General features: G+C 38.3%; 1 protein-coding gene across 1 annotated transcript in view; it reads left to right on the top strand.

Moving 5' to 3' along the window:
* The window catches only part of Prx5 (Peroxiredoxin 5), a 134,070-nt gene that overhangs the window by 3,428 nt on the left and 107,536 nt on the right, over nt 1-23,106 (top strand). Inside the window, exon 2 of the mRNA XM_067153637.2 lies at nt 8,687-8,821. Within this exon, the coding sequence (XP_067009738.1) occupies nt 8,687-8,821 (135 nt within the window). The remainder of the gene's footprint in view (nt 1-8,686; nt 8,822-23,106) is intronic.

Genomic DNA, 23,106 nt, shown 5'->3' with positions numbered 1-23,106 from the left:
AAAAAAACTTCCGATATCTACCATTGTGGTCTGTCCTTCATAGAGTCTCAATATCAGCCTCCTGTCTTTCCAGTCCAAACCTGTAGCCTAGCTTTATGAATTTTGAACAGTTTGTCCCACCTCACGTTATCGAAAGCCTTTTCAATATCTATAAACGCTAGAAAGGTGTTCCTATTCATCTCCAACCTCCTTTCTAGTATTGTTCGGGGAGCTAAAATGGTTTCCTTTGTTCCCATCCCTGTCCTAAAGCCAAACTAGTCCCGATCGATTTGTAAATTTAATTTGTTATATATCCTGTTTTTTATTATTGATAGTAGTAAGTTATTTTGGATGTATGAGAGAGCAAAGTTATGGTTCTGTGATCGGAACATTCTACACTACTTCCCTTCTTTGGTATCATAACAGTTTTGCTTTTGATGAAGTCTTCTGGAATTTCACCTTCATCATAGCATCTGCATATATGGCAAATAGATATTCTTTCAGTTTCTTTCCCATATTCTTAAGCAGTTCTCTGAACCGGTAGCTTTATTTTCATGTAATCGCTCAAGTGCTGATTCAAACTCCCTCCTTGTTATTGTAGGACCTTTATCATCTTCCTCTACTTCATGTTCCGGTTCAATACACCTTAGATCATTCAGCACATTTCCTCCTTCATACAGTTGTTCAAGGTATTCCTTCCACCGTGTACTAATGTCATCATTATCTATTAATATTTTCTCATTTTTATCTCTTATTACGGAACTCTTCACTTTAGGTTTCAGATTTAATATTTTAATGCTCCTACACGCTCTGTCCATCCTTCAATTATATCTTGTCTGATATTCTCAGTTACCTCGACCATCCATGATTCTTTAGCTCTTATACACAGTTGTAATTTCATTTTTGACTTTTCTTGGCTTTCTGTCTTGTTCCCTCTCCTGTACTGTTTTCTCTTCACTATTAGATCCAATATTTCTCTGGTAATCCACAGTTTTCTTGTTCTCAATGTTTCATGAGCTACACCTAGCAAACCTTCTTTTATAGAATCCCATTTCATTTCTTCATTTCCTTTTGTTAATTTGTTAGTTTTTCTACATAACCATCCATAGTTTGATGGTCTTTTAACTTGGCTAAATCTAAAGGTTTTGCTTTTCGGTGATTGACTCTTTTCAGTTGGATACTGCTTTTGGCCATGACTAGGCAATGGTCACTGTCAATCTCTGCCCCAGGATAGCTGTGACTTGTTTTGACTTGATTGCGATGTCCGACTCGTTGGCTGAATGGTCAGCGTACTGGCCTTCGGTCCAGCGGGTCCCGGGTTCGATTCCCGGCCGGGTCGGGGATTTTAACCTTAATTGGTTAATTCCAATGGCACGGGGGCTGGGTGTATGTGTTGTCTTCATCATCATTTCATCCTCATCACGACGCGCAGGTCGCCTACGGGAGTCAACTAGAAAGACCTGCACCTGGCGAGCTGAACCCATTCTGGGATATCCCGGCACTAAAAGCCATACGACATTTCATTTTGACTTGATTGCGATATCTTCTCTTGACAAGGATATTTTGATAACGGGCAGTGTCATCTGGAGCTTTCCAAGTGTATCTCCTGCATAATGCAACATCAAATAACGTATTTGTCACAGTCATATTGTACTGACTGCAGAAGTCTAGTAACATCTCCCCTTGTTTGTTCCTGACACCTAGACCAAACTTCCCCATTCCTCCTCGGTCTGGTTACATTCCAACAATAGCATTGAAATCTCTCATGATTATGTCATCATCTGATGGCCAAGCAGGCATCAATTTTTGGTAGTGAGACAAAGTCTCTCATAGTGCATTGGCACTGCCAGTGGCTACAATTAGCCTACGCAGTGGCCTCCACGGTATGCACTAGCCATGCATCTTGGTACGTGGGCTAGGTACCAACTGATGAGCCCAGCCTAGCACACGGGGGCAAAACGCTGGCCACCAGAAATGAGTTAGCTGGAAAATTTATAATGTTCAATAACGGACCATTTATATTGGTATCTGATTCCTTTGTTAGATTCCATAATTATTCTCATACATTTCTTCTCTTTCTTCATCCGAGCTGTTTGAAGTTGGAAAGTTTACTTGAACAATAACCAGATTCCTGGAATTTGTTTTGATTGTTGTAACTAGAATCTTCTCATTACCGTGATAGTTGTTAATCACATTTCCTGCCCAGTTACGTCTCCATTACTGCCTCCACTTGTACTAAGACTATAGATCATTCTAAAGTTTTTGCTGTAGAAATCACCATTTCCTGGCCATCTTATTTCACATAGACCCAGAATATCTAGTTCTTTCATTCATGACAATTTTAGCTTCTTCGATTTTTCCTGCTTCCAGCAGCATTCTCACATTGTACGTTCCAATTTTCATTGACTCATTTATGCAAGGATTTCGCTTAATGTCGACCTGGGAAGCCTCGTTCCTTCCCCTGCTAGATCTTGGGTTCCATGCCTCATGATCAGTAAACGATACATCTTGCTGTGACAACATCATGGTTGCTTAATTTGGGATTAAGTAGTGCAGTGGTCTCCCATTGCCTTCTGCACGTAACTGAGACCATCCCTGACCTGGGGAACAGGTGCCCGCTGTAGCCGTCCCTAACCTGGAGTACAGATGCTACAAGGATTGTTTTTCGTGGTTCACTTCACTAGGTTCTTCCGCTCTCTCAGCCATTGGGAGTGAGATTCCTCTTCCGGCTTCAAGACTGTTGACCAGATTTCACCTGTATCTCTGGCAAGGGGCCCTAACAAGGTGCTACCAGCTGGTCCAATTGGACCAAGGTTTTTTAAGAAGGTGTCCTCCATCACTCGCCTTTTGTCCTGACTTGTGACAGGCAGAGTCTGGCTTCCCAAAACATTGGGTCTAGTTTGGTTCTCCTCAGGATATGTGTATTTATTACATTTCGTCTAAATTTTTTAAATTATATGTTTTTATTTGTAAGTGTGGCCCTCGTCCGCAGGATCTGTTTGTCTGTTCCTCTGTTTATGTAATAGTTTCTTGTTCATACCAATATTTAGTGAGGTTAACTTTCCATATTTATCTTCTTGAGCGATTGTTGCGTGGTGAACATATTTAGAATTCTGTTACCGAACTGACAACGATTGATCGATTCAGAAGTGATGAGAATTCACTTAGCATTTTTTATGTTATTTTCAGACAACCACACATAAATAGGAATGTTTTAACAAACTAAGATTTTTGGACACATTCATATACAGTCAATCAGCTGTTAGGTTATGTTGACAGAGTAACATATCGAGAAGTGCTGTATTTTTGTATCCTATTTACAACATTGATATCACCATATCTGACACAGCTGTGGAAAGGGTGGAGCACTTATACCTTGGGAGTATTCTCTCAACGCACTGTACCTCCAAAAAGGACATGGGAAACAGAATACAGGCTGCCCATGTGGCCTTTGGACGTCTCTCACATCATGTATTCCACAGCAAGATCTAAGTAACCACATGAAAATAATAGTGTACCGAGCTATTGTTATTTCTACGTTACTCTACGGGTGTGAAACCTGGACCCTCTTTCGCCGGGAGATCCAGAAACTGGAACGCTTTCATCAACAAAAACCGTAAATCCATCATGAAGATCAAATGGGGTGACTACCAGTATATAACTAATATAGGAGTTCTCGAGAAAGCAAAGCTGAACAGTATCCAAGCCACCATTGTTGGTCATTGGCTTAGATGAGCAGGCCATATCCATCATATGAGTGACAGCAGACTCCCTGTATGGTGAACTCAGCACTCACAAGAGGACTTGTGGTGCTCCTCTGGAGCGATATAAAGACCAACTTAACCAGACCATGAGAAGAGTAGATATAAACCCAAATACTTGGCATGCTCTCGCATTGGATCGCCCTCGTTGGCGTGCTACCATCTCGGCTGCAGTTGCACAGCTTGAGCAGGAATCTTGAAGACAGGAAGAGGAAACTCGCCAGAGAAGGAAGCTATGTCAAACACTGCCATGTCCCCCACCTTCCATCGGATGCAACATGTGTGGCTGCATGTTTTATGCAAGAATTGGTCTGATAAGCCATCAGCGCCACTTTCATCATGTGGACTAAAGATTAAGGAACTGCAGGCGAGGAAACGAAAACTCAGATACGAGTATTGGCTGCCACCGACAACATTGGAAAGCAATGGGAAACTACCACTGTAATATTTTTCCCCTGACAATATCATTATGGGTTTACTCACTTTAATGTTTAAAGTTTCAAGTCTGCCATGTAGTTCTTTGTTGGAGACTGGAATGAGAGAATCCCCAGTAACAATTAGTAAGTTATCCTTGCATGTCATTTGAAAAATTGCAACATGGAATTTTTGTGGTCTTGTGTAACCAGGTAAGCTTGCAGTTGTTGAAAGAGAAATAAGTATACATGAATTGAATCTTCTTGGATTCAGTGAAACACACTGGAGGAGACCACTAGAAGAAAACTGTACTTTTCAGGGATGTGAGAATCAGACCAGGAATGGTGTTGCCATAGTGGTCCCCAAGATTCTGAACAGTGCTATCCTGGGATATGAACCCGTCAATGACAGAATCATGTCCATCAGGATGGATGCTTCCCTCTGTAAGATCAACTTTGTTCAGGTGTACGCCCCTGCTGTTGCAGCAGCTGATGAGGATATCGAAGAGTGCTATCGAAGGTGAATCAAATATAAATGGGGTTTTTGTTCCTGAACATCAAGAGTTGTTAGGTCTGGTCCCACGCTTCTGCTATGCTTAGGCGGGACTGTTAGGAGTGGGGAGAGCGTGCTATTAGATATATCCCACCGTTTCATCAGTAACGCTCTCGATGTCGGAGCAACAGGTGCACCCCTCTACTGCGCAATGCATATTTATAAAATTTATTGCTCGTGAAGGAGTCTCAGCGGCGGAAATTTGTCAGATTGTCTGCACAGTTTGGTAATCAAAACATTGTCAAGGACGCGTGTGTTTGCCTGGCATAAAAAGTTTAAGGAAGGACGAGAACATGTGCAAAATTAGCAACACGATTGCCATCCTCGGACCAGCATTGCGGACGAAAACATTTGTGCATTTAAAGACATTATTGATGACGATCAATGGGCGACAATATCAAAAATTTCAGAACAAGTCGGAAGTGCATGGATATGATTAGTGAAAAGTTCCAAACAATGGACAGTAAGCAGGTTGGGAATATAGAAAATGAATGGGTGGCATACAGGGATGCTGTAGTAGAAACATGAAGGGAATGCCTAGGAACAACTGTGGGTAAGGATGGGAAAAAGTGAATGTAGATGAATGAAGCAGAGCAAAACAAATAATAGTTATTGAATCCAAGAAGTAGTCATGGGAAGAATTTGGTAATAACCTGGAAAGGCTAGGTCAAGCAGCAGGAAAACCCTTCTGGGCTGTAATAAAGAATCTTAGAAAGGGAGGAAAAAGGAAATGAATAGTGTTTTGGGTAAATCAGGTAATTCATATTAGATCCCAGGGAATCAGGGGACATGTGGAAGAAATATTTTGATCTTCTCGACGTAAAATCTCAATTAAAAATAGGAAAGAATTTCCACCAATCAATACTTGTTTATTGCTTATATCAAGCTACAGGACCGGTTTCGACCCCATATACAAGGTCATCTTCAGCTGAACCTTGAATACATATTTATATGATGAAGCTTTGATTAAATATGTATATAAGTTAGTTTAAGTGAAGATATGTTTTATACACTAATTTTAGGACCTCAACATAATATTTTAGACATACAGTTGCAATATTGTACATACTGACATATATGTTAATTCACGTTAAGACATGCCCCATTTGTATGCGACTAAATGCACATCATCATATGACATTCCTTTGACAATGCAATTTAATCAAAGCTTCATCATATAAATATGTATTCATGGTTCAGCTGAAGATGACCTTGTATATGGGGTCGAAACCGGTCCTGTAGCTTAATATAAGCAATAAACAAGTATTGATTGGTGGAAATTCTTTCCTATTTTTAATTGTGTAATTCGTCAATACGGAAATGAAGATTATAGATTACGATACGTAAAATCTCAAATCTTCCTGGTGACGATGTGAACAACCGAGCTCATGGGGAGGAGGACGATGATGTTGGTGAAATTACACTTGAGGAAGTGGAAAGAATGGTAAATAAACTCCATTGTCATAAAGAACCAGGAATAGATGAAATTAGACCTCAATTGGTGAAGTATATTGGGAAGGCAAGGATGAAATTGCTTCATAGAGTAATAAGATTAACATGGAATGTTAGCAAGGTACCATCTAATTGGACAAAAGCTGTATTCATACCTATCTATAGTAAGGAAACAGAAAGGATTGCAAGAAACTGTTGAGGTATTTCATTAATCAGTATAGCAGACATGGATTTTACTGGAGTTTTGGAAGGGAGGGTGTGATCAGTGATTGAGAGGAAGTTGGATGAAAACCAGTGTGGATTCAGACTGCAGAGTGACTGTCAAGATCATATTTTCAGCATGTGCTAGGTAAATTAAAAATGCCACAAGAGGAATAGACAGTTATGGTAATGTTTCATACATCTAGAGAAGGCACAACTAGTACCGAGGGAAAAGATGTTCGCCGTACTGGGGGACTTTGGGATTTAGGGTAGATTATTTAAATCAAAGACATTTATGTTGATGATTGGGCTGCAGTGATAATTGATGGTAGAATGAGTTCTTGGCTGTAATATATCACCTTTGTTGTTCGTAGTTTACATGGATCATCTGTTGAAAGTTATCGAGTGGCAGGGAGGGATTCAGTTAGGTGGAAATGTAGTAAGCAGTCTGGCCTGTGCTGACGACTTGATCTTAATGGACTGTGCTGAAAGCCTGCAGTTTGGAACCTGAATATGGGTGGAATGAGTATAGTGTGAAAATTAGCCTTTCCAAGACTAGTGATGACTTGCATGTCAGGTTAGGGATACAAAGCTGGAACAGTATTTAGGATGTGTGAGATTGAATCAAGGTGCAGTAAAGCTAATGCATTGATCAGCAGTATTCTGTAAGAAAGAAGTCGGCTCCCAGACGAAACTATCTTGACATCGGTCTGTTTTCAGACCATCTTTGCTTTACGGGGTGAGAGCTGGGTGGACTCAGGATATCTTATTCATAAGTTAGAAGTTACAGACATGAAAGTAGCAAGAATGATTGCACAAACAGGTGGGGACAATGGCAGGAGGGTACTTGGAATGAGGAGGTAAAGGCTAAGTTGGGAATGAATTTGATGGATGAAGCTGTACACATAAACCAGTTTCGGTGGTGGGGTCATGTGTGGCAAATGGAGGAGGATAGGTAGAGGGCCTGTTTTTCGCGAAGCACAAAATTGCAAAATTTTTGCAAAATTTTACAAATTTGGCTCAAAATGCGAAACTCTTTGCCTTTAAGCAAAAGTCACGAGATAACTGATGAAAGTATGTGGAATCGCTTTTCGATTCAAGGAGCATAAGGAAATGTGATTTAAAAAATCATGAAGTCTCTCATCCATCCTATGAGAACTTTTAACATCACAATGTCTGTGTTAAGAGATCTAGTTTGTAGTTCATGAAAAGCAGGTAAAAATATCGATGTGACTGTCGTTCCTCTTTCCTTAAAATGAGCATACGGACATTTTGTGGAAGCTGCAGTGAAGTTTTCTGGATCCTAGTCAGTAATGTTAATATAGTGACAGGTCATTTTCAACGTACTGTAATGTATCACACTCCCAGTAAAGTGGAACTCATGGTATATCCGTATATTAAATACATAGGCTAGGTCCTACTTGTTCAAGTGGCAGGACTGTTTTCCAAACATTCTTGCTTTGATTTATATGTTCAGCAAAATCATAACTCTCACGTTTCTTGTACGTAAGTAAAACAAAATATGATGTTCTGCTGCAAATATGTTGTCAAGTACCATTTGGTTTAGCTTTATCGCAGAAAAGTGAAAATAAAATTTACCGAAATTATTGACAAAATAAAGTAAATATAACGAAAAATATACCAAAATGACGTTTTTAAATTAAGAAATTAGGCAAACATTTTCACCACAAACAGGTGCCTCTAAGGATAGGCTATAGAGGGTAAGAGAAGTAGAGGGAGACCAGTTTCTAATGATTTAAAAATTAGAGGTATAGAACTAAACGAGGCCACAGAACTGGTTACAAATAGAGGATTGTGGTAGTGGTTAGTATTTTTACAGAGGCTTGCTGAAAGGCATAACGGTCTATAATGAAGATTGTATGAGTGGCTTGAATTTTCCTCTCCTCTGATCTTGTCACTGTCAAGGTCTCTGCTGGATTTGCCATTTTAATTTGATTTAATTTTAATATAATTCATGTATTTTAATTATTAATGTAGTTGTGTTACGTTGAGTATGCAGCCCAAAGGCCGGATAGGATACGGAGGTTAATTTTAATCCCTGGTAATTGTTTATCTCCTTGCTTTGACTCTAGTGATTAGGCTTGGGATTACTTTTGAGTTTTGAAGTTAAGGAATAAATGCCAGTTAAAGCATCTTCAGAGTATTTACTTTCTTTGCATTGGTGATGAATTTCTAGTTATTTAATAGTTTGGTAATTTTACTAATGGATTAATCTTGAGCAATGTCTTGTGTAATGCAGTAGGCTATTGTATTAATGACATTTTTTAAAATACACTAAGTTAAAATGTCTTCTCCATGTATTTCAGGTTGGAGAAAAGATCCCAAGTGTGGACCTGTTTGAAAATAATCCAACAAACAAGGTTAACATTGCTCAGTTGTGTGCTGGGAAGAAAGTTGTCATATTTGCTGTTCCAGGAGCCTTCACGCCTGGTTGCTCGAAGGTCAGTTCCTTTCCCTTGTACTGGCTTTTTTTCTTTTTTTCTACTCTGCTTCATTGATCACTCATCATTGATTCGGTCGCATGTGGACACTGCAGTGAACTAAGAAACAGTACAGTGCTGGGTAGATTGAATCACGAATGCCACGAACCTACTACGCTGGCGTAGCAGGGGGAGAGGTGATACTCCCACGTGGCGCGTCCCAGGTGGCGGATAGGGGCGTCCTAACCGGCTTGCCGGCGGACTTGAGGGAAATAAAATACCTCTTGAGGACCAAACACACTACCCCCTGTGGGTGGGGGACACAGATGAAGAATACACCCACGGTATCCCCTGCCTGTCGAGCGGCGACTAAAAGGGGCGACCAAGGGATGATTGAATTAGAACCATGAAACTCCTTTTGATTCATACCATCATGTGGGGAACACCATGGGTTGCCTGTACTTGCGAGTAGTACCACTATATTAGGTACGAAATAGGTTTGTGATTAGTAGCAGCAAAGAGGCTGGTCTGTGGGTTTCCAGCACCTGTGCGTCGTACCCACGTGAGCAACACCGCGGGTCTGGGCGCTATATGAGCGCACTGTAGGTCTGCGTTGCCTGTGATTAGTACCCACTACGTGAGGAACACCACGGGAATACCGGCACCTGTGACTAGTACACCTAGGTGAGGAACATCATCGGTTTGCGTTGGCTATGAGTGGCGCCATTATGTGAGAAACACCATAGGTCCGCGTTACCTGTACGAAGTGAGTAGTACCATCTTGTGTGGAACACCATGCGTCTTTGCTACTTTTGATTAGTACTCCAACATGACAAATACCATGGTTCTACTTTACTCGCGACATGTACCATTCTGTGGGGCCTTAGACATGGATTTTGCACCCCTTTAGACATCAAGCATCCTCGATTCAGGATTATGCTTTATAAGTGGTCCCTTGGTCAGTAATATTATTATTTATGATTTTCTTTTTGTGTCGGATCCACTGTTTTTTATTTGTTTGTGTTACTGTGTTTTGGTGGATCAGCAGAGATGAAAGAAGGTGCGGGCTGGAATGGGTCTAACTACAAGTTCGAGAGATGAATTTAAAATTTAAATAAAGGTTATATTTTCAACTGATAACAAGGTTTAACAATTTTCACTATGTGAAATAACAAGAAAAATCAGGTACAATGCAACTTTACAAACGAAAGCACAAGTTAAGGGGTCTTTACAATTCCTGGGCTACGAGCCCCAAAGTTTAACAGTTTCTGAGCTCTCAGCTCACAACCACATATTTTAGAAAAGGGTAAAAATTCCCTCAATACAACGGAGCACTTGCTCCCAGTAATCAGAATGACATGCCTCCCCAAGGCACCTTTCAAAATACCAGAAAGAGCGGATCCGCTCTCAATCTTTCAAGGCCATACCATACATTGCGATCGCTTGCCACAACTTACAAGAATTAAACAGGGGTATCTCGTACCCAATCTACTGGGCCTTCTCAGGACGGAAAACAAAAACGGGTTAAATTAATGGCCCAAAATACAAGATTGAATGGAGGCGAGTACTTGCACTCCTACATGAAAGCTTGTTAAAACCTAAGTGGCGCTAAGCCGGTACACAGGGGCTATTCCCACACTATATAGGTGACTTGTATAAGAAAATTTTAACACATTAGGAGAGATTAGAAAATCAGTTACGAAAAGTCGAAATGAAGGGGAGCTCGAGAGGGTAAAGCACTCTCTATCCCCGATTTACATTTAAAGTAATAAGAAAATGTTTACATAAGCTGGCACTGTTACATTTTTAAACAGGTAGGATACTTGTTAAAAGGCCATTACCTTTGCTGAAGAGCTGCTGCTCGAAGGAAGAGGCGCAACCCGCCCCCTGCTGTACTTCCATACACTAAGCTAGATGTTGTTGAAGTGGCGAAGAGCCGAGAAAACCAGCAGTTTTTAAACCCTCGTGGAAGATTCGAGACCTTTCATGAATAATAAAGACACACCCACTCAACTTTATTGGGTAGCTAAGAGTTACACATGGAAATTTGAAGAAGAAACCTCTGATAGGTGGAAAATTAATTACAGAAATTACTGATTGGCGAAGTTCAAAACAGGCGGAAAGAAAGCTTAATTTTGCCAACCCACAAATGAAAGAACAAAATTTAGTAAAGACCAAAACTTATAAATACAAAATTTCTTCAACAAAAGTTCCTTCACTTCGCACCAGGGTGCATGATCATAGTTTTTGGTAGAGACATCTGTGAGAGAGTGTCCACACTTGATAATTAGTAAACAAAAATAATTCGAAATTAACACAGTGACATCTTCAGATAAACGGTTGAATTAATTCAGTTTTATTAAAGTTCAGAGTTTCAGCTGTAGAGGAGTAATTTAAGGCGGAAAATTCAAATGTGCGGCGTATAGGTGTACCAACCGGTACAGTTTTTCTTTTTTGGGGGGGGGGTTCATGTCCATCCATTCATTCTTCATGACTTCTTATTTTGGTCAGTGGATGATATTGAATTTTTTGTTGCCATTTCATTTCGTACCATTAGGGGCCGATGACCTCGATGTTAGGCCCCTTTAAACTACAAGCATCATCATCATCAAATCACGACTGAAGAGGTGTTGAATCAAATTGGTGAGAGGAGAATGGTTTGTATTGATAGGACACATGTTAAGACACCCAGAAGTTGTTCAGTTAGTAGTATGCAGTATGAATATGACAAACAGATCTAGTAGTTATGTAGAAATGAAAAGGTAGGGTAGGATAGGATGGAAAGCTGCATCAAACAAGTACTTCAGAGTGCCCAGTAGGTAAACTTGTCATCAACGATTAGGAGCACTAAGGGCACTAGACGCGTTCGGATGGATATTAGCACCCAAACTGTTGAGAGCATTCCCAGAAGATGTTTGCCGCCGCTGGCTAATTCTTGCAAAAAGAAATAGCTTACTGGAAGGCAACCTTCCCCGTTTAATGGAATTTCTAAATGAAGAAATTCAAGGAGCTCTAGCCTCTCAAAAGGTACGTGGTGATGCTATTCAACCACAGAATTCGTTGTCATTTTCCCCCTCCCATCTGAAAACCGATACATTGAGGTTTTACTGTACAACACTATAGCCTTTCTGTGTGTATTGTGAGAAGAATTCTGGACATTGGCGTCAAGACTGTCAACCAATGAAAGCTATCTAGTCAAGAACCTAAAAACTGAGAGCTATCAATTGTTGTTTTCTATGCTTAACCCGGGAACACCGGAGTTTTCAATTTTTGTTTTTAAATTTTTATTTAATATTCCCATCATAGCCCGCTTGGTGGCCATGATCGTTAAGGCGCTAAAGTCTAAACGGTCTGACACCAAGGTTAGCCAGTTCGAGTACCGTTGGTCGAAAAAATTTTCACCATCAGAATGTTGGCCGGCAGGGTAGGGGAGGTGGTGGTATACAATTTCTAATCACTAGATTGCATGCCAAAAGCCTGGATTAAATTCCAGACCTCTCCGCAGTGATCATGGAGTGAGGGTGTATGACGCTGTTGGTGATTCGTCCCTCGGGTGGGGACGTTAAGCCTTGAGCAGACCCCTTGGTGCTATTCAACAGGAGTAGGCTATGTGCCGGCACCGGGTTTCACCCTCTTCCTACTATCATATATCACGTCATTGAAATGAAATAAATGTTGTATGGCTTTTAGTGCCGGGATATCCCAGGACGGGTTCGGCTCGCCAGGTGCAGGTCTTTCTGTTTAACGCCCTTAGGCGACCTACGCTTCGTGATGAGGATGAAATGATGATGAAGACAACACATACACCCAACTCCATGCCATTGGAATTAACCAATGAAGGTTAAAATCCCTGACCCGGCCGGGAATCGAACCCGCGACCCTCTGAACCTAAGGCCAGTACGCTGACCGTTCAGCCAACGAGTCGGACATCACGTCATTCATTTCATCTCATTAACTCCCCTGATGAGGTTGACGTCAGGAAGGGCATCCGGTCATAAAAACCCGCCATGACAGATTCATCTCACCTCATACCCAACCCCGTAGGGAAACAGGGCAAGGGTTGGACAAACAACATCCATTTAATATTCCCATCATACACATATTAGAGAACATTTAAGTTGGTTTCTATATGAGGGCCTGGTACCGCACGATGCTTGGTGGAACCTACAAATGTTATCTCGTTAGAATATCGTGTTTATATAATGCTTAATATTGGTACTGTGACCTTTCGCGCATCTCTAAGTTTAGGGTTAAAATTAAAGTTATGCCTTGGCCGGTGTCACGCGGAGATACAAGAGGTTCCACTCAAGGGACGTGAAAGTTCATTGAGTTGGGTCACAGAATCATATGGTTGGATTTATGTTGATTCGATTGACGCGAGAAGACGATTGGTAATTAATATCGTAATCTAGGCTATCATCTTGACGTACCTTACACTATCAAATGAGAATACCGAAAATATAACTTTTCATGGAAGGATTTTTCGTTTAATGACTAAAAAAAATGTTTAAAAATATCAACTACAATGCTATGAAAATAAAAACTCAACACAAATGGATGTTGGAAATGATTGAAAGTTACGTTAATTAAAAGGAAATAATCTTCTGACCCTTGTTAATATTTCGTTCACAACATCAATAATAACTTCAAATTAATCAGAAAAATCAAAGTAAAGTCAATATCATAATGCTGAAGGCTTAAAATTTAAAATAAGTCCATCATGCACTACATTCATCTTCAAACTGATGGTTAAAAAAAAATCATTGATTTTGGCTTGGCACACCTATTCACTGACTCAAATAAATGTCTCAACATCCCATTATTATGTTTAAATCATCGCTTATTTTGTCAAAAAAATGAAAATGATCGAATGGCATAAGAAAACATCATAATTCTTCAAATAATAACACTGAACAAATTGGAAATGAAATTGATCTCTTCTGAGCTCCATCGGCATCTGCACCTAAATACGGGACATTTGAAAACATAATCATCATCAACTACAATGATTTCAAAAAGACGATGACTCTGCAGCTCTGGTGTCCTCCGTGAAATCAGTCTGTAAAAACTACATCAGCTCTAAGCAGTTTATAAGAAGAAATTCAGCTAGCAAGGAAATTAATCTACTCCCCATATATAAATGAAGATCACACATTCCATTTTGTGACATGGTTCTCAACTAATATAGTATCATTAATTCGTGAAGATCTTGTCATTCCAATGTTGTACGCAGTCACCTACACTGTATTTAATTAATACACTTTAGATGATTATACTACAGGTGTCCTCGAAATGCCTTGAAATATCATCGCAACTATCGCCTTATGCCTAAGTGATTACCATTAATTTCAGTAAAGTCAAATCCGTACGCACGACTAATTCAATATCCACTACAGTAAATCTCATCAGGACCTCTACATCGCATCATTCAGTAAACTGCATAATCCCAATGACACATTCATGACGATCCATATAACAATAATCATTTACATATTTCGACTACCCTATCACAATGAACCCCTCATCATATTGCTCACAAGTCATGCTTACGAATTCTCATTTCATTAAAAAATATACTCAGGCACTTCACATTACAAAGACTATACATCTTAACATCATAATTAACACCATATCATCGCAATGACATCGCAATTTCATTGCAAGTAATCAGCTTCATTTTCCATATCAAAATTTAATCACTAAATTTTACACTATTGAGATTCTTCCACCGTTTTGATACTTTATTTTGCCTTTTGGCAAATTTTTTATTTATATGTCAACAGTACATGTTTCGTTCCTTATTTAGGAACATCCTCAGCTGTTATAGTGGCTTAGGTGAATGGTTAAGATTTTAAACACACAGATTTACAAATACATTGATTCACTTAAAAACTAAATACGAATTAAGATAGATGATATTAAAGACAATGTGGGGTTAGTGTGTTACTGGTATGAGAGCAGATGATTACACGGTTGATTGACTTAAAACTATGTCTATTCATTAGAATAGTTGTTCAAAAAATTTTTCACTTTGTTACATAAAAAGTCTGTATGCAATTAAAATTTTTTTAAAAAATGTTTAACTTCATAACATTGTTCGAATTGTTGAAAGTTTTTCTTCCTTTCCTTTCAGGTAAGTTGTTGTATGTTGTGTGCTTGCTTATAGTGCTTTTGATTGAGTCTAATGTGGAAACTTTGGAGCTAATTGCTGATCTATTAATGTGAAGGGAGCCTCGTTTCAAATTTCTTGCTATAGCTGAATTCCGATTCTACTGTGACCCTGGAGGGTCAAAGCAGCATCAAACGTCCCTCCAGGGTCACAGATCAGCAATCAGCTCCAAAGTTTCCACATTAGACTCAATCAAAAGCACTATAAGCAAGCACACAACATACAACAACTTACCTGGAAGGAAAGGAAGAAAAACTTTCAATAATTCGAACAATGTTATGAATAATATATAAGTAATAATAATAACAACGTAAACGTTTCCACCTTTTCAATACTAAAATATATTCACAAAATTATAAATTACACGGTACTAGTTTCGACCCATCTAGGGGTCATCAGCCGTATTGGAGCAAAGATCACTTTTGGCGAAATCCTAAGAAAATGTTATTTTAAAGAATAACAAGTGAAATGAGATGTTATTATGGTAATAGTTAATAATACAAGGAATATACATACTAAGAGGTTTTTAACAAAGAAAAAAAACCTCTTAGTATGTATATTCCTTGTATTATTAACTATTACCATAATAACATCTCATTTCACTTGTTATTCTTTAAAATAACATTTACTTAGGATTTCGCCAAAAGTGATCTTTGCTCCAATACGGCTGATGATGACCCCTAGATGGGTCGAAACTAGTACCGTGTAATTTATAATTTTGTGAATATATTTTAGTATTGAAAAGGTGGAAACGTTTACGTTGTTATTATTATTACTTATATATTATTCTCAGTTCAATACGGACCAAAAACATGAAATTCATAACCATTAACAATGTTATGAAGTTAAACATTAAAAAAAAAAATTAATTGCATACAGACTTTTTATGTAACAAAGTGAAAATTTTTTTGAACAACTATTCTAAAGAATAGACATAGTTTTAAGTCAATCAACCATGTAATCATCTGCTCTCATACCAGTAACACACTAACCCCACATTGTCTTTAATATCATCTATCTTAATTCGTATTTAGTTTTTAAGTGAATCAATGTATTTGTAAATCTATGTGTTTAAAATCTTAACCATTCACCTAAGCCACTATAACAGCTGAGGATGTTCCTAAATAAGGAACGAAACATGTACTGTTAACATATAAATAAAAAAATTGCCAAAAGGCAAAATAAGTATCAAAACGGTGGAAGAATTTCAATAGTGTAAAATTTAGTGATCGCAATTTCATTCGCGAACACTACGTTTAACATAAGAATACAATGATAGATGATTCTAAATTGCGCACCTGTTATTACCGACACCTTCTAACATATTTCAAAACCATGAATTAAACTGAAATTTCTTCATAATGACACTATACTAACACAGGTATAATCCATGCCTAAATCTATCTGCAAAACATTGCCTGCGACCGCTTAGATTTACGCGACATAGTGTACGATATATCATAATTCAGGATCATTCACGCTATAACTTACAATATTCCTATCCCTTGTAAGGCAATGATTGATAAATAAAATGGTTGCCTTCAAGTTGTGTAATTTAGCATGTCACAATTCTGACATTTAAAACAACATACTACTCTACTTAAAAGCAGTTACATAGCGGGATAATGAAACATTGACTTAGAGTACTTATTTGTTGGCTTCATGATGAAGACACCTTTCTTCTTACAGTATTGAGATTTTAACCATTGGTGTCCATCCCAGCTCTCCTCAAGTCTTTTGAGACCATCATATCATTTTAGGACGACACATGCTGGGATTCATAATCATCTCCAATATTCCTTGGTCTCATGATATCTGAAACTTGTAATAAACTATTAGAATAGAGTTACATGGATTAATATCATTCACAATATTCTTGTACAACACCTGCCTTATTATTCAAGAGAACTAGATTCGCATCTTGTTTCTTTTACAAAAGTTATTTCTCATTACAATTGACAATTTTGTATTACAGTCTAGCTTCGTGTCTAATATCTTTCCGATATGTGTGCAACACTTCTTATACCCTCGTTAAGTTTCCAACAGCACTGTAAACTTCTCTTATTTTGAAACAAAATCTAATACCAGGTTACAATAATAACGGACGGTTTGCTTTTAAAAGACTTCTCCATATTTCCTAGCTTTCCATCTAATTTTGACAATTAAACACCTGGCTTCTTAATCTGGAGTGCTCTTACATAATCGTTTACGTCGGCAAAGGAATTCATTCAATAATCTGTCATATAATATTTCGGTTATCAATTGACAATTTCATCACCAATCTCAATTATCAAATCGTATCGGACTAGATAGGCAAGGTATGGCCATTATATACAGATTGAACTTAGCCCATTTAATTCACGTCATTCCATGGCCTCCGATACATTTCTATCATTGATATTCTCGCCATTTATTTACATTTATTAAACTTATACTTTGGGAAACTGCGATATTTACTTAATTCTGTATTACGTGCCATGACATTATTACCCACCGTAACTTAACGAATTACCACGGGGTTCATAGCTTATCGTTTTTGCAGATTCCTTCAATCCGTAGCGAGTTATTTGGGTTTCCAATACACTTGGATGTATAGTAATCGGACATAAGATTTCATTGATTTTATTTCACCATAAACTTCCAATGTCTTCACCGACACCAATCCAACATTCATTGGAAGGTTATAGTACAGAATGTCACTTCCATGTATCTTAGCAATATACGAAAGAAAAACGGTGTATAGGTTCATTTGTGACTTCCCATTGGGGATTACGAAAAATAATATTAGCTCAGATGTGACATATCTTTAGGAAATAGGTATAGGAATAATATTATTATAGACTTCAGCTTTAGTCACCTATTTCCACTTTTCACCAGTTTAGAATGGCAAAATAAAGTTTATTCCTACATTTGACGCATTCTGTGCGGGAGAAAAGAAGTGTGAACAACTGTATTTACTACGTATTTCTCTTAAAATACCACACAAAATATATATATCGTAATGAGAAATTTGCACCTATCCTTTTCTGATGGTGGTATTTACGCATAGCCAATTAGAAGTAAAATGGTGATGAATATTTTAATTTCTTCAGGGTTATTTTTCCTTTGTAAAAAGCGCATACTTTACGGCTTCAGAGCCCAAGAATTTCACAATTTCATCTCAAAAATCCTCAAGTATTTCGGTCGGCATCATATATTGAAAAGTGGAAAATTTTTGCACTAGAGAAGTGGACTGTTGTGGGTAATCCACCATACAGGTAGCTGGTGGACGAGGTGATGATTTCGCTCTCTTCCCGGGCGTGAATCATTATCGAACACGGATTCTCCACTTCTGTGTGGAATTTGCTGCTTTAGCACTACTCTTCTGGTACTCGGCATTGACCTCCCGTAAGATTATCTGTGAGACCCCCTTCATCTTCCTCAGATAGTATATTAGATTCCAGTGGTTCAATGTGTTATGACCTGGATTTTTAAAGTAAAATCTACAATTATGCAGTTGTATGACACAGAAACATGAACTAAACAACCAGAAAGGACAAGATCAGAAATGAAGTGAATAGGAAAGTAGCTGGTATTGAGGTTCCTATTATCAGTGTCATAAAGAAATGCAGACTTCAGTGGTATAGGCACATTATGAGAATGAACAGGGAAAGACCTGCCAGAAAATATTTCGACCTTAATCTTGTAGGAAGAAGACTACAGGGAAGACCAAGAAAACTTTGGATAGAGATTGTAAGATCAGATGTCGAGGAGAGAGGACACAAATTGGAGGATGTACTGGATCAGAAGATGTATGAAGACAGAAGGAGATGGCGAACGCTTGTACACCACACCCGGGAAACTGGAGTTGGGAAATGATGACACATATAAATAATTATTTGCAACTGCAGTATGAATTGTTACTTTACAATCACCCTTGGAAGTAAGGAGGAGAAAAGAAACAGAGGTACGGTAACCGCCGTGCGGTACCATACTCTATCAACGGAATAAGTAGTGTCATAACAGCTAACACAGAAATCACAGAGATGAGATATCGATTAGGTTCCACCTATTCAATACTAATTACGTGTTGATGTTACTGATAACTTTTATTCAACTTTGGACCGGTTTCGACACACATGTCATCATCAGCCATAAAAATGAATCACAGATATATAAGCAGAGACATAATAATCAAAACTATTGTGGATACATATTGAAATATGATCATTAAAAATCTTTAACCATCCATTCATACCATGTGTTAAGATAAATCACCATAACAGAAGAGCAACGGCATAATCATTAAATCTGGCACAGTGACGTTTTGAAGTATGCATATAGTCTCTCACTTATCAAAGAATAAAAGAAGGTTCTTCAATGTGTAGTCTTTGTGCATCCGTAATAGAAGGCTCCGACAGACTTCTAAAGTAAAGAGTCATTTAAAACATTCACACATGCTATGCGTCAATCAGAGTGTCGAGAACTTATTTGAATCACTTGGTATGTAATCTATACCTGATAAAAAAAATGTTAACACTGATGACTATGAAATCAGTCAGTGGTAAAAGACGTTAGTCTTGTGAGAACGAGAAATAAAATGTTATATGCGGTAGGTCTGGAGGGGAGAAGACGGATTGGGGCGGGGAGAAAAAGATCTTGTTAGGGGAATAGTAGGGTACTGTGTATCGCGCTAAATATTGACCTCCTATTCAGAAGATTAAAATACTTAAATACTTTAATTAAAAAATCAAACAGAATATTACTTTTTTCTGTGATTTCGTTCAGATTCGAATTGGAGTTGAACTGGTCTAAGTGAATGAAGCAATTTTCTGCGATGTCAAGAATAGGGCTTTTGTCCATATTCATGCGCAACTCTATATCTTGTTGTATGTTACTGAAGCTATGCTTTGAATCGTGAATGTGCTGGCCAACTGCTGAGTATCTATTATATTTTGTAGCATTAACATGTTCCATGTATCTGATTTTGAAGTTCCTCCCTGTTTGACCAATGTACGAGGATTGACAGTTTTGACAGGAATCTGTAGACTCCTGATTTTTGGTAAATGTTAGTCTTGTTAACTGAGTTGGTATTATATATGATGTCCATATTTCTATTGTTAGTTCGATATGCGATTTTGGTGTTGTGTTTCTTCAGAATGTTTGTAACAACGTAAATATCTTTTGAATGTGAAGGTTGAATAATAATCAGGTTTAGTTTTCTCTCTAGTTAGTGTTGAATTTAGGCGATATTTTAGTTTGTTGATAATGCGCTCTATAAATGTACTGTCGTAACCGTTACATTTGGCTATGAAGCGGATTGTATTCAATTCTTTATTTAGATTTACTGTATTCAGTGGTATACTGAATGCCCTGTCTATCATACTGTTCTAGGTAGCATACTTGTGTGCTTTGGGATGAAAATTATTTTTCTTGATAGTAGTGGCTGTCTGTGTAGGTTTTCTGTAAATTCCGTATTCTACTGATGAAGGAAGTCTGTTTAACGTGAGATCCAGAAAATTTATGTTTCTGTTTGTCTCACATTACAGAGTGAACTTTATCTGCGGATCAATATTGTTTAGATTACTAAGAGTGGTGGCTGCATCAGTAATTCCTTTGTCAAGGATAACGAGTGTGTCATCCACAAATCTGGCCCAAAATTTTATGTTTGCGAAGTCACTGTTGTTAATTGCTGTATGCTCTAAATGGTCAATATATATATATATATCTCAGCTAAAATTCCTGAATCCGGTGATCCCATAGCTAAGCAGTATGGTGTATGCAATCATTGAAACTGAAGAAATTATTCTTAACCACTAGTTTCAAGATTTCCATGAAATTCTGGATCTCAAGTTTACTGAGGTTGCTATACTTACTTAGATTGTTTCGGATTATAGGAAAAAGTTTCTTAGTATTGATGCTTGGATAGATATTTGTTATGTCGAAAGAATGCATCGAGTAGAAAGGTTGCATTTCAAAGCCATCTAGTTTTTTAACTAACTCAATGGTATTTTTCACTGACTTATTTGATAGAAATTAATAGTTCTTTTTTAGAAATTTTTGGATGAATTGTGTTAGCTTATAAAATGGACTTGGCCTATAATTTATGATAGGGCGTATGGGGATGCCTGTTTTATGGATCTTGGGTAAAACTTTTGCCATTGGAAGTCCTGGGTTCATGGTTATTAGTTTAGTCTTCTCTTGTTCTGTGAATAAAAATGACGTATTTTTGAGGGTTGCTTTCAGGAGATGTAATTTTTGGGTTGGATCTTTTTTTATCACTCAAAAAGAGCTATTCTTGAAAAATTCTTCAGTTTTTTCAATGTAATCAGTTTTATCCATTATTACTGTCGTGTTCCCCTTATCTGCCCTAGTGACAACAAGATTAATATTATTAATTTTCTTTTTGAGGTTAATTACCTATTCCCTTTCTACAGAATAATCTTGGTTTCTAATGTTAAGTGGTGGTTTTCTTTTTGACGCATGGATTTTATTCATTTTTCTCCTAATATCAAGTCTGATCTCATTTTGTATTTCCAGGGGCATTTTATTAACAGTTGCTTCTGATTCAATAATTACCGGGCGAGTTGGCCGTGCGTGTAGAGGCGCGCGGCTGTGAGCTTGCATCCGGGAGATAGTAGGTTCGAATCCCACTATCGGCAGCCCTGAAGATGGTTTTCCGTGGTTTCCCATTTTCACACCAGGCAAATGCTGGGGCTGTACCTTAATTAAGGCCACGGACGCTTCCTTCCAACTCCTAGGCCTTTCCTATCCCATCGTCGCAATAAGACCTATCTGTGTCGGTGCGACGTAAAGCCCGTAGCAAAAAAAAAAAAGATTCAATAATTAATTTGGTAGTGGTATTGATTATGTTAGTGTTCGGCCAATTATGTTTCGGACCTTTTTCTAGAATCTTGTTGTCTTGTTCTGTTAGTACTGTTTTTGAAAAATTTATAACGGGAGGATGAAATTCTACAATTAAGTTGTTTAAATGGTTGTGATTTTTTGTTTCTCTTTTTGTACTCTGGTTTTTCGTCGCATTGGCCGTAAGTGTATTCAGCTTCTTGTCTAATATGAGTTGTTTTTGAGCTAACTTTTCAAACATTTTACTATCGATCTCGTCAAGGAAAATGTTCCATTGAATTTTAGAAAGGAGGCTTCAAGGTGTGCTGCGTACAGTTGATTATTCAGAAAAGATTTCTTCTTATATAAGAATTTCTAATCCATATCCATATCTTATTAACTTTATTCTGTGTACTCCTGTGTAGAGGGGAGTTTTGGTGTCTTTTGGTGTTCGCTTTGAGAAAGTTAGGAGTCAGGTTATGTTCTAAGCACTGTTATAAGAAATGAATGTCTTTGCTTATTTTCACGATTTTTATTTTAAGGTTCCTATAATAAGCCTTGAGTTTTTCTTGGTAAGCTTCGTTATTCAAAGATATGAGCTTCATCCTCCTCTGCGAACCATGTGACCTTGCCGCGATGGGGAGGCTTGCGTGTCCCAATGATGCAGATAGCCGAGCCGCAGGTGCAACCATATCGGATGGGTATCTGTTGAGAGACCAGACTAACGAATGGTTCATCGAAAGGGGGGTAGCAGCCTTTCGGTAGTTGCAAGGGCGGCAGTCTAGATGATTGGCTGATACGGCCTTGTAATAACACTCAACATGGCTTAGCTGTGTTGATACTGCTACACGGCTGAAAGCAACGGGAAACTACAGCCGTAACTAACTCCCGAGGACATGCAGCTCTCTCTGTATGAATGATGTACTGATGATGGCTTCCTCCCGGGTAAAATATTCCGGAGGTAAACTAGTCCCCCATTCGGATCTCCGGGTGGGGACAACACGAGAGGGGGCGATCATCAGGAAGATGGATACTGACATTCTGCGAGTCGGAGCGTGGAATGTTAGAAGTTTAAATCGTTGTGGTAGATTAGAGAATCTGAAAAGGGAGATGGATAGGCTAAAGTTAGATGTAGTTGGTATAAGTGAAGTACGTTGGCAGGAAGAACAAGATTTTTGGTCAGGCGACTACCGAATTATCAACACAAAATCAAACAGGGGAAATGCAGGAGTTGGTTTAATAATGAATAAGAAAATAGGGCAGCGGGTAAGCTACTACGACCAGCATAGTGAAAGAATTATTGTCGTCAAGATAG

This window comes from Anabrus simplex, chromosome 9, assembly GCF_040414725.1.
Source record: "Anabrus simplex isolate iqAnaSimp1 chromosome 9, ASM4041472v1, whole genome shotgun sequence".
In the NCBI taxonomy this organism is placed as follows: Eukaryota; Metazoa; Arthropoda; class Insecta; order Orthoptera; family Tettigoniidae; genus Anabrus; species Anabrus simplex.
The sequence above is the reverse complement of the archived record's forward strand: the minus strand, read 5'-3'. Positions and strand labels throughout refer to the sequence as shown.